General features: G+C 55.9%; 1 protein-coding gene across 1 annotated transcript; it reads right to left on the minus strand.

The window, feature by feature from the left end:
- Positions 1-91: 91 nt before the first annotated feature.
- On the minus strand, positions 92-11,170 carry ICAM2 (intercellular adhesion molecule 2). The gene is made up of 6 exons (XM_075562075.1): positions 10,978-11,170; positions 8,084-8,272; positions 4,346-4,449; positions 3,435-3,701; positions 1,574-1,894; positions 92-818 (listed from the first exon to the last, which is right to left on the minus strand). The coding sequence occupies exons 3-6, from the start codon at positions 4,404-4,406 to the stop codon at positions 631-633; spliced, it is 837 nt and encodes a 278-aa protein (XP_075418190.1). The 5' UTR covers positions 4,407-4,449; positions 8,084-8,272; positions 10,978-11,170; the 3' UTR covers positions 92-630.
- Positions 11,171-11,590: the final 420 nt, after the last annotated feature.

An 11,590-nucleotide genomic window follows, 5' to 3' on the forward strand; every position in this document is an offset into this window, starting at 1 on the left:
TTCCTGCTGGGGAGTTGGCCCCACCCTCGCTATCCCCCATCACCCCGCCTCTGGGCTGACAGGCTGGGTGGCTTAGCAATGAATTATGTGCTGTGGAGGGAGCGATCTGGTCTATTATTCCAGCTCTGGGTGGGGGTGGAGCGGGGAGAGGCCTGGCTGGAAAAGGCCCTGGGGCTGAGCCAACTCCCTTAGGGCCCCACCCTCACCCCAGGAAGCTGGCTCTGCAGGCAGAAGAGGGAGGTCAGAGCTTTGTCCTGCTCAATCAGGAGTGCCTGGGCCCTGAAGGACAATGGGGATCAAGCACCCTCTTGGCCCTACTGGGCCAGGATGCCTTTCCCCCACAACCCCTCAGGAGAGAGTCCTCAGGGATGGGTGGGAGGGCCCCAGGGTCTGGACTGGTCGAGGTTCTAGAAGGGACTGAAGGAGCAGCAGGAGGGAGGCTGAGGGGAGAAGGTCACACCTGCTGGCACTGGGTGCCAGCCCAGGAGAAACTGAGGGCACCAGGCTAAGTCCAGGTGTTTGTATTCAGGCTAGCGAAGGGCGTGTCCTCAAGTCCTCTGCGGCTTGTCACACAGTTCTTCAGCTGGGGCTGAACACCCTGAGTTCCAGAAGTGGCCGGGGCCTCACTACTCATGCCTGCTGTGTCCGGTAGGCCCTGGGCAGCCTCCGCCAGGCCGCTCGGACCTGGTAGGCGCCTGTCCTCTTCTGACGCCAGTGCTGGCCGAAGACAAAGCACAGCAGGACAGACATCACAAACAGGAACAGCAGCACCGACATGACGGCGATGATGATGACCATCTGGTTGTCCTGCAAGGGCTCTGGGGACGGAGGAGGCAGTGGTCTCAGAAGGCCTCTGGTCCCCGAGTCCCACCTGCCCCCCACCGGCCCACTCATCTGCCCTGTGCTGACTGTGCACGGAGATGAGTGGGCATGGCAGTGTCGAGTCCTCCCAGTGTCCTCCAGAGTGGGCCAGGTCTCTGTTGGACTGTGAGGGCAGATGTCCACCTGCCTCCCACCCTGGGATAGCATGTGCTTGCTAGACACCACGGCCGGGCCGGGCCCACCTCAAACAGAGCTAAGTCAGCTTCATGCCAAATCCCCAAAAACAGGCCACCCAGAGTCACAGGACAGCAGGGTGAGAGGGGTCAGTCAGGCCAAGCCCATTGAGAACCAAGGCTATAAAGAAGAGCGTGACATGGTCAAAGTCTATTTCATCATTGTCACTGAGTGCGGTCCGCTCACGCCCACCCGTGTGTGTCAGAGAGGGACTGTGGGTCACAGAGTTTCCGGGGCCTCCTTCCAGGTGTCATTAATGGGCTTGAGCACTTTAACCATTTGTACCACCCAGGGACTCTGGATCAAGGTCACCCAGCTCGATCAAGGACAACTTGTCTCCCTGTGCTGGCCTCTGGAGGACCTTTGACACTGGGGGAGCTGGGCTGGGGACATGGGGTGCACACTCAAGTTAAATACAGAGGTCCTGTCCCTGCCTCCCAAGTCTGCAGCCAGCGGGGCTCAGTGAGTTTCCCCTAAAGGGCTGTATGTGAGTGAAGGGCCCTCAGCCTACACTCACCGTAGACCTGCAGCACCTGGGGCTCCGAGAAGCTGCGGAAGACACCCCCGCCCTGAGCGCGCAGGTCCAGCTCTGCCTGGCATGAGAAATTGTGTTGGTCATCCTCCCTGCCAGCCGTGATACTCAGTGTGGCTGTGGCCTCTTGGGGGGCAGACGTTGCCCTGCTGAAGGTCTGATTGTGCAGGGGCTCCCTGCCACGGAGCAGGGTGAGGGTAAGGCTCTCGAGGGGCGCCACAGCGGGCACCCTGCACTCCATGGTGAAAGGTCGGCCCATGGCCACCCAGGTGGGTTGTAGCTTGAGCATCACTAGCTTTGGAGGGTCTGCAAGGGAGAAAGGACGGAGGTCTGGTCAAGATCGGGGCCCTCTCCCCGCAGTCCTGCCAGGCTGGGGCCATCCCTGCCCCCCTGGTTGTTCTCTGAGCACCCCCACTGGACTTGGGGGCAGGGCACGGACTGGGCCTGTGGAGAAAGGAAGCACCAGGTTGTGGGCAGGGAAGAAAGTCCTGTGTGGGGGCTTTCCTGATAAGATGATTTCCGGGCTGGACAAAAAGGGAGAGGCTGGAGATGGTAGGTGGGCTCTCTCTCCCCTGCCCCTCCAGGGATGAAGCAGAAATGTGGAACAATGGAACAATCAGGCGTTTTATTGAAAAAGGCTTGGCAGGAAAGAGCTTAACAGGCGAGTGCTAGTGTTCCTCACTTGGAGGCAGGGTCTGGCATCAGACCGCCCTTAGCCTCTCATAACCCCCGAGATTCCCTTTTGAACTCAATACTCTGCCCCGACTCTCCCTGCGCGGGCATCTTGCTCTTCTTCATCTGATCTGAGGTTGTAGGGGGAAGGGATCTCACTGGTGCGAAATAAAGAATTCAAATCCATCTGGAGGATTTTCAGGGCTCAGGGCCACAAGGCCTTTTTTAAAGCATTGCAAAGCAAGGCTGTTACTTTGGGGACCAAGGTGCACCTGACCCGGGTCATGGCATTTTCAATGTCCACATCCGCCTGTGAGAGCCGGACCTGGGACAAGGGAAACCGAAGCAGAATCGAAGGATTTGAATAACAGGGCTGGGGAAGAACCTCGAATGGACCTTGGATGCCAAGAGGGCAAGCAGTCTGTCCTGGAAGTACAGCCAGAGTGCCCCTTGGAGACAAGGACGGGGAGATGCAGTGTCACGAGGCATGGACACATTGTCAGGAGAGACCGGTCCCTGGAGAAGGGCATCGTGCTTGGTAAAGTAGCGGGCAGTGGCAAAGAGGAAGGCCAACAAGATGGGCCAGCACAGCGGCTGCGTCCGTGGGCTCAGACAAGGGCCATTGCGGGTTGGGGGGGCTCAGGCCTGGGCGGCATTTCATTCTGTGGGACATCAGGTTGCTGTGACTCGACAGTAACAACACAGGCAGATGTGTGTGTCACTGTCACGCATTTCCCAAGGGCCCACGGGGGAGGATAAAACATTGGCTGAGACCCCCCGTCTTCACTGGGCCAAGTGGCCGCTGGAGGATTGGCCCAGGTCCCTAGAGGATGCCCCGTGACGGGGTGAGGAAGCCGGGGCTGAGCTGAAAGGACACCATGCATGCTATGTCTGAGAATGGCATCTGGATCTGAAGCTACATCTGGACTAGATTGGCTAGTCCCGAGACCGTGGCCTGCCTCTGAGCTTGCCAGCAGACTCGGGGAGGCCCATGGAGAACGCGGGCAGACTGAGCTGTCTGGCCTGCGTCCGACTCCACGTGGCCTGGGCGCTTAGGGAGAGCAAAGCCTGAGCAGGAGTGTGCCTAGGAGCAGAGAAGGAGAGCAGCTTGGCCTCCATCCGACAGACCACATGGGGTCCCTGCAAGAGGAGGCGCTGGGGCCCTGGCACTCACGGTACACGCTGACATTGGCCCCCTTGGACAGCTGTTTGCCGGCGCAGGTGAAGTAGCAGTAGAGCTCTGTGTCCGCGGATATGTTCGAGATCAAGTACAGCTGCCACTGAGGCTGGCGGGCCAGCAGTGTCTTGGTCAGGGGAGTCTCCAGACCACCCTTGTCCGGCTGCAGGCAGTTGGTGCTACAGTTGATCTCCAGGGACCCATTGGGCTTGACCACCAGCTGCTCTGGCCACATGTTCACTTGGAACGCGTCCTCGCTGCACCCTGAGAGACCAGAAGCACTGGTCAGTGGCCACTGGCCACAGGCGTCCCTCCTCCCGCCCAGCAGAGCCGCCCTCAGCTGGCAGTCTGCTCAAGGGTCAGGGCCCAAGAAGAAAGGCCAAGCTGGTCCCCCGGCCAGGCCCTGTCACCGCACAAGGCTGAGGAGAATGCCTCCCAGCACACGGTGACTGTTTTCCTCAGTGGCCCTCATTCCTCAGGACGGGGTGGGGGTGGGGGTTTCACTTTTGTTTCCTTCAGCCGGCAGGGCAGTGCCTCTGCTGCTTCCCACCGTCCCCTGGCCACCTTCGAAGGCCAGATAGGGGTCTGTCTGCACCTCTCCCCGAACCCCAATGTCCCTTCACCTCCGGAGGCCCGACTGCTCACCCTTCCACCTCAACCTGCCCCATCCACCAGCCATGAAGCTCTGTACCTGTCTATCCTGGTGTCTGGGCCACACCCTTCCCAATACTGCCCAGGGCTGTGGGGACTGGCCACCACACTGCCTCAGCATCCTGCACCCACAGTGCCTTCCAAGCTGAGACACCCCACCCCTGCCCCAACGGGAGTGGGGCAGCCCCACAGAGGGCCTGCTACTCCACCACCTGGGCTGGAATGCACCAAGGCAGGAGCCCCAAGCACCCACTCACCTGGGCAGCAGAGCAGGGCAAGAAGGGCCATGGGCAGGCCCCACCAATGAAGAGAACGCATCCCAGGAGGCGTCCACGGGCTCACAAGGAACACTGAGGGCTTCCTGGAGGGAGAGAAGGGCACAGGTCAAGGAGTGGCGGCCGGGAGCTGCAACCCCAACCCCCAGGCGCTCGGTGAGCTGATGACTACATTTCCTCTCATTATCTGAGTGGTCTCGGGAGGCCACATGTACCAGCCAGCTCCCCGCACGCTGAGAGTCCAGCAGAGGAAGCCAGGAAGCAGCCGTGATAAGCAGGAAAATAAAGAGGGGGTTGTGGAGGGACGGGCACACGCATGGTCGAGCGTGTGCACACAGGACCCCAGCGCACTGTGGATGCCTCCGTGTGTACACCTCGGTCAGAGGAGGAGACCCCCCCATCCTAAAAAGGCAGGGTGGGGGTCCCCTCTGAGGTCAGGACTTGCAGGGAGGGGCAGAGGCAGGAAACCTGGGCAGGAACTGAAATTTTCAGCTGAATGCCCAGCACGGGGACATGCACCCACAGCCGATCACAGCCCCTAGGTGGCATTGCAGCCCAGCGGGCAGAGGAAACCAACCCGTGTCCAAGCCGGCCCGGATGCCGAGTGAAATAAGTCAACCCCCAAAGGGCAAATGTCATCGAGGCCATTCCTGTCCAAAGCCAAGCAGAAGGTTTCACACTCAGAGAATCATCCCAGCGGCAGTGACGAGCGGAGGGGAAGGGGCAGGAGCTCACTGGGGCACAGGGGAGGCGAGATCTACTGAGAGAGGTCGCCAACAATGATGGAGGCCATGGAGATGCCGGGGCCAGAGTTGAAGGCAACGGAATAGATGCTGTTTTATACACAGCCCTGCAACAATGGTGGCCTGTGACTAGATGCCTGGATAGACGCACTGGCTGGGTGGGCATAGGAGGGACAAGGGGACTCTATACCCACAAATACTCGTAGGTCTGACCACGGGTATTTCTACGTGCCCCAAATATCTCCATGAATGTGGAGGGGCCCACAGGGGGCAGGGCTATGAACATTTCCTCAGATTCCTTAAGGCAACGAGTCACAAGGCTTGGGGGCTCAGGACTGTGGTCTTGGGGCACCATGATCGCTCGGCACAAGGGCACCCACAGACAATGTTCTGTACTCTATTGCGGGACGATTGGGGTCTTAAGAGTGGGGGGAAAAATTGAAGATGCACAGAAACCATGAGTTCAACGGATTAGCGAGCCAGGCAAGCACCCGTCTCTTCAACACGGAGACCAGAAGACCTAGATGGTACCCACCAACTGCTTTGGTGATCACCCTAGAAGGTGCTAGAGCAGCGGTTCTCAACCTGTGAGTCGCGACCCCCTTGGGGGTTGAAGGATCCTTTCACAAGGGTCGTCCCATTCATGACAGTAGCAAAATGACAGTGATGAAGTAATGTTATGGTTGGGGGGTCACCACATGAGGAACTGTATGAAAGGGCCGTGGCATGAGGAAGGTTGAGAACCACTGCTCTAGAGAGAGTGGAAAAGAAATGTAGAACACAATTTACTGAATTCAAAATTCAGGATCACTGGTCTGATAGCGACTGCTGGGACACCAGGGACCGTGCCTTTGGGGTCAAAGGGCATGACTGTGTGTGTGTGTGTGTGTGTGTGTGTGTGTGTGTGTGTGTGTGTGTGTGAGAGAGAGAGAGAGAGATCAGTGAGATGAACCAAAATGTGCATGAAGAGCTGAATGGAAAACAGGGTCTGCTCTGGAAATGTTCACCTGATTCACAATAAACAAAACAAACCCCCAAGTCAATCCTCCTCATGGGACCCTGTGGCACAGAAGAGAATTTCCAAGGCTGTAGATCTGATGGAAGCAGATCATGGCTTCCATGGAGTGAACGGTGAGTTCAACTGCAGACCTATCCGTTAGCATCTGGTGCTGAGCACTGTGCTCCTGGGGCGACTGTTTGAGCAAAAGAAGGGGCTCGTTGAGCCGTGGTCTTGGATCCATTGGTTACCCATCTGGGGGGAAATGGACCCCTACCTCACACCACATATAGAAAGAAGTCAATTCCATCTAGATCAGCGCTTCTCAACCTTCCTCATGCCACGACCCTTTCAGACAGTTCCTCACGTGGTGGTGACCCCCAACCACAAAATTATCTTTGTTGCTACTTCATCACTGTCATTTTGCTACTGTTATGAATCGGGCGACCCCTGTGAAAGGGTCTTTTGACCCTCAAAGGGGTCGCTTAAAGATAGTAAAACATTCGAAGAAAAGAATACATGCCTAAATGGATGAGACGGATGCTGACACCCAATAATAGGAAAATTCAAATCACACTGGGATTCCCTTTCAGGACCACAAGATTGGGAGAAGCTAGGAATTCTTAAGAAGGCCCGAATTAGGCATTAATCTTGTAAAGCTGACTACTTTGGTACTCTTATCGTCAGTCCTTGGAGAAGGACACCAGGCCTGGTACAGTGAGGGTCAGAGAGAAGGAGGAAGACTCAGTGAGGTAGCCTGACCCTCTGGCTGCAAGCATGGGCTCGACTAGAGCCACAGCTGGAGGACGGCGTAGGACTGGGCCGGTTTCACCCTATGGATAAGAACCAACTCAACAGCACCCTGCCACAGCCGTGGCCCGTCACTCCCCTCCTACATCCATGTCTTTTACAGAAATGTGCGCAAAGCACTGGGAGACCTGTCCGGTCCTTGCCTCTTACTATCTGTATAACCTTGGTGTCCCTGAGGTGCAAAAGGTCAACGTGGGGGCTGATGAGGGCTTGGAGTGTCAAGGTCAAGTCCACCCAGAGGCACTTTGGAAGAAAGGACCAACAATCTGCTACTTCTGAAAAACCAGCCACTGAGTCTCTGGCGGAGCACACAGTTCCACCTCGAAGCACACGAGGTCACCATGGTCAAACGCTCCTTTGGTTAGCTGCCTAACCTTGGCAACAAATAAGGAAGAGCCGGGAACAATGGATGGATTTGCATGACGGTGTTGGTGGCAACTACTGAAGCCACCAGGGACTGCCGGGAAAACAAATCCATGGCCTTGGAGAAAACACAGCAGGAAGGCTCCTTAGAGGCAATGATGGCGAGACTTCACCTCATCTACTTTGGGCCTGGGACCAGGAGAGACCAGGCTGTGGCGAGAGTCTCTGGAGAAGTGGCGGACTCTCAAGGAGATGGATGGACACAGGGCGGCAACCTAGAGCTGGACTCCAGGCCCCGCCGTGAGGCTGGCGCAGGACCGGGCAGTGTTGTGTTGTCCATGGGGCGCTTTGGATCGAAGCTGATTTGACTGTGCCCCCGAACGAAAACTTTGAGCAGGTCGCATTGTTTGCCTGTGTCTCCGTTCTCTCTTCTGTACCTTGAGTTTCATACCTTCCGATCCGGTGTTGTGGGGATCAAATGAGGTTCGTGATTGAAAGCATTTAGAATGAGGGACCCAAGACCACACCCACCCAACTGAGGTTGACCCACGGCGACTCTGCCCCCAGGGTTTCTGAGACTAAGTCGTTGGGGGAGCGGAGAGCCTCATCTTTCTCCTGCAGAGTAGCTGTTGGATTCGAACAGCCAACCTTGCAGGTAGCGGCCCAGGGTCTCCTAAACACCGTGTAGCTCTGTTATACAGCAGAAATAAAGAGGCACAAGTGTGTGGCACTGTTCAGTCCACTGTGGACTGGTAGCCGCCATGCGATGAGAGAAAGGCGCTCTGTACGGTCCTAGGTGTGACTCACCCCGGTGAAGACCTCTTTCGCGACAGTTCTGTCTGTCGTCTAGGGCCACTACGGGTCAGACTGGACTTTCCAGGAGCGATGGCCTGTCTTCCTCTTCTCACTGGGCGGGTTCGAACTGCCAAGCCCTCAGTTAGCAGGTGAGCGCTTAACTGGTGGGCTTCCAGAGGTCCTTCCTCATGTGGTAAAGCACTGGAAAGACAGACAAACAAACCACAACCGAGAATCAGGGAGACGGTCAACACAGCATTCAGGGTGGAGGTTATGACTCGGTACGAGGGGACGCTGTAAAGCTCAGCGACATTTCAGCCTTGCCTTGAAGGGTTAGTTAGCAGTGTCCCCTGTATGTCGGCGCTTACAGAGGGGCTTCCAAAAGTGCGTGGGAAGACCCCCTTCCCGTTGAAGTCCATTTCCCCACAGACTTTTGGAAGCTTCCTTGGATAATGCACATGTATGTCTTGCATGCTCTTTTAGGATGTCATGGACCCTGTTGTCACGGTTCAGGGCTGTTGAGTCAGTTTCCACACCGAGTGGCCTGTGGCAACAGAACAAAGCACTGCCCCATCTAGCACATAGCTGCTGGAGCCCTGATGGTGTAGTGGTTCTAAAGTTGGCCTTTGATCCGCATGGTCGCCAGGAAACTCACAGGGGGGTCCCCATGAGTCAGCACTGACTCGATGGCAGTGAGTTTAGTTGTTTTTAAAATCATGTACCTGAGGTGGCCCTAAGGGTGCACACCTCCCCATTGGTGCCACGAAAGATGCAGCAATCTGCTGTGTGCCGATCTGGAGTCGCTCCGCCCTGTACCACGCAGGGCTGGCATGAGTCGGAGTCCCCTGGGTGGCCATGGGCACCTCATTGTTGAAAAGGGCATGAAGCAGGGAAAGAGAGAAGTCGTCGGACTACAGACATAGTGGCTCCCGGCTGTGTGTGTTCCCGCGGAGAGCGACCCCTGTAAACAACCGAGCACAGCGCTGCCCAGAGCTGGACCATCCTCACACTGTTCCTGTACCTTCCCCACTGCAGTCACTTTGTCCTTCCGTTCTGAGGGGCTCCCACTGTTCAGTGCACCCTCTACTGGACCAAGCCTGGCGCTTGCCAGGAACTAGTCCCTCCCGAGGATCCCCACTCCCAAGGAGCGCCTGGCTGCACTTCTTCCGAGACCGATCGGTGCGGTCTCCCAGCAGCAGCGGCACATGCGTGGTCCTTTGCCAACACCACGATCCGGCGACATCGATCCTTCTTCGACTCTCCTTACTCATTGCCAGTGTCCACAGGCTGATGGGGCATCTCAAAGTGCCATGGCGAGGGGCAGGCTGCACTTATGTCTTCAAAGGGCCATCTTTGATTTTTTTTAATCATTTTATTGGGGGCTCTTATAGTTCTTATCACAGCCCATTTATACACCCATCTTGTCAAGCACATTTGTACATTTGTTGCCATCATGGTTTTCAAAACATTTTCTTTCTCCTTGAGCCCTTGGTATCAGCTCATTTCCTCTCCCTCTCTGACCCCCCTCCCTCATGAACCCTTGATAATTTATAAATCGTTATTATTCTGTCTTGTCTTACACTAACCGATGTCTCCCTTCACCCACTTTTCTGTTGTCCGTCCCCCTGGGAGGGGGTTATATGTAGATCATTGTAGAAAGGGTTCCCCTTTTCTCCCCCCAACTTCCCAATCTACCATTTCTGCTTTTTAACACTTTGAAGAGAGGTCTTTGGTGGTAGATTTGTCCCATGCGATGTCATCTGAAGTCCTTACGGCTGCTTCCATGGCATTGGTTGTGGATCCCTGACAGTTTCGATCTGCTTATAGTGATGTTGCTTATTGGTCCGGTGGTGAAGACCCTTGTGTTCTGTGTGTTGGGGTGGAATCGATCATGAAGGCGGCATGGCCGTGGGTCAAGAAAGGCTTCAAGTCCTTTTTGGCAAGGCTGTGTTGTGTGCACATCACAAGTTGTCAATGAGTCTTGCTCCAATCCTGAAGCCTGGATTTTCTTCGCACAGCCTACTGCTCCGATGATCACAGTCTGAATAAACACGGTAGAAGGATACAATCCTGACACATCTTTTCTGAGTTTAAACCAGACACCACGCTGCTCCTGTTCTTTCTGGCTGCCTCCAAAATCTTACCTATAGTTTCTCTGAAGAGCTACATTTTACTTGAATTGTTACATTTTCCCCGCATACCTCAATAACACCCCTGCCTACTTTTTCGCTTTAGAGACAACATGTTTAGCAGGACTCACACCTGTTAGATCTTTTCCGGTAAATCAGAGAATGAGTTAGTCTCTCAATCCGTAACCTGAAACGCACTACCTGGACTGCTCCTCAAGGGTGGAAGGGAGGCACCACAGTCTCATTTTGTTGGTAAGGAATTTATCAGATTGAGCAACATCCCGGGATGGTAAATTCCACTGCCCATATGCATCTTGCCAAGTTTCAAAGAGGTCAGCAAATGCAATATTGCATCTATATATTGTATTTATTTCGTTTGAAGAGGGAAATGAGAAACCCCTCCACGTCTAGGAAAAAAACTCGATCATGGATGAGAAAACAGCCCTGCCCCCTTGCTGACACGGATGGCTCCTGGCTGAGTGAAATTGTTTGTGACTCCTGAACTTGAAATGCAAGACCCTCACGGGGGTGCAGTCACGGGCCAGGTCGCCTGGCGCCCACTGGGCGCAACTGGTGGACAAGATGGCAGCCACACTTCCTAAATCAGTCACCCGAAGAGCAGAGTGGGGTGCAGGGGACAAGAAGCAGGAAACAAGCCCAGAGGCAGGGCGGGATTGGGGTGGAGAGGGGGCAGTTGGGGACTGGAATTCACAAAACTCCTTCCACGCTGCCAGCTGGGACGCAGGCCCCCCCCACCCCCGAACAGCACCAGCTTACCCTTGGAGGCAAAGCCCCCGCTGCCAGGAGGGAGGAGGAGGAGGATGGGTGCTGTGGAGTCCAGGCCCGGCCTCCGGCCTCCTGGATACAGTGACCCCGCAGATGCGCTCCTGGCTCCTGCGTCTGAGATGGCCGCCCCCGCGAGATGCGTTTGTTATTGACGGCTTCCTGTGTCTGTCTCCCCATCATGTGGAAGTCACGTGCTTCCTGGGCCTGGCTTCCCCGCCCAGCTAACTTCTTGTTCGCTTCTCCATCTGCCCCCGCCCCTCTCCATGTGGGCAGTCATCTCCAGTATCGGTTTCTGAAACTGTTGACCACGGCAAACCGAAACTCTGTGTCCATTAAGCAACAGTCCCCCATCCGGGCTCGTCCAGCCTCTGGTGACCACGGTCTCGGTCTCTGGGCACTAGCTTGTTCTTTTAAAAAACAAATAGTTGCGTTTGGGGCAATGTGGGCTCCCCATGAGCCCCCGGGGGATAGTACGAGCCTGTTCCTGAGGGTGTCAGTGGCCGGACATCCCGACGCGCATCTCCAGGCCTTTCCTCCGAGCGGCCTTTGGGCTAACAGCCGAGAGTGCGCCAGACCCACCCAGAGGCCCAGTTCATCTTCAGAA

Source organism: Tenrec ecaudatus, chromosome 10 (genome assembly GCF_050624435.1).
Source record: "Tenrec ecaudatus isolate mTenEca1 chromosome 10, mTenEca1.hap1, whole genome shotgun sequence".
Taxonomy (NCBI): Eukaryota; Metazoa; Chordata; class Mammalia; order Afrosoricida; family Tenrecidae; genus Tenrec; species Tenrec ecaudatus.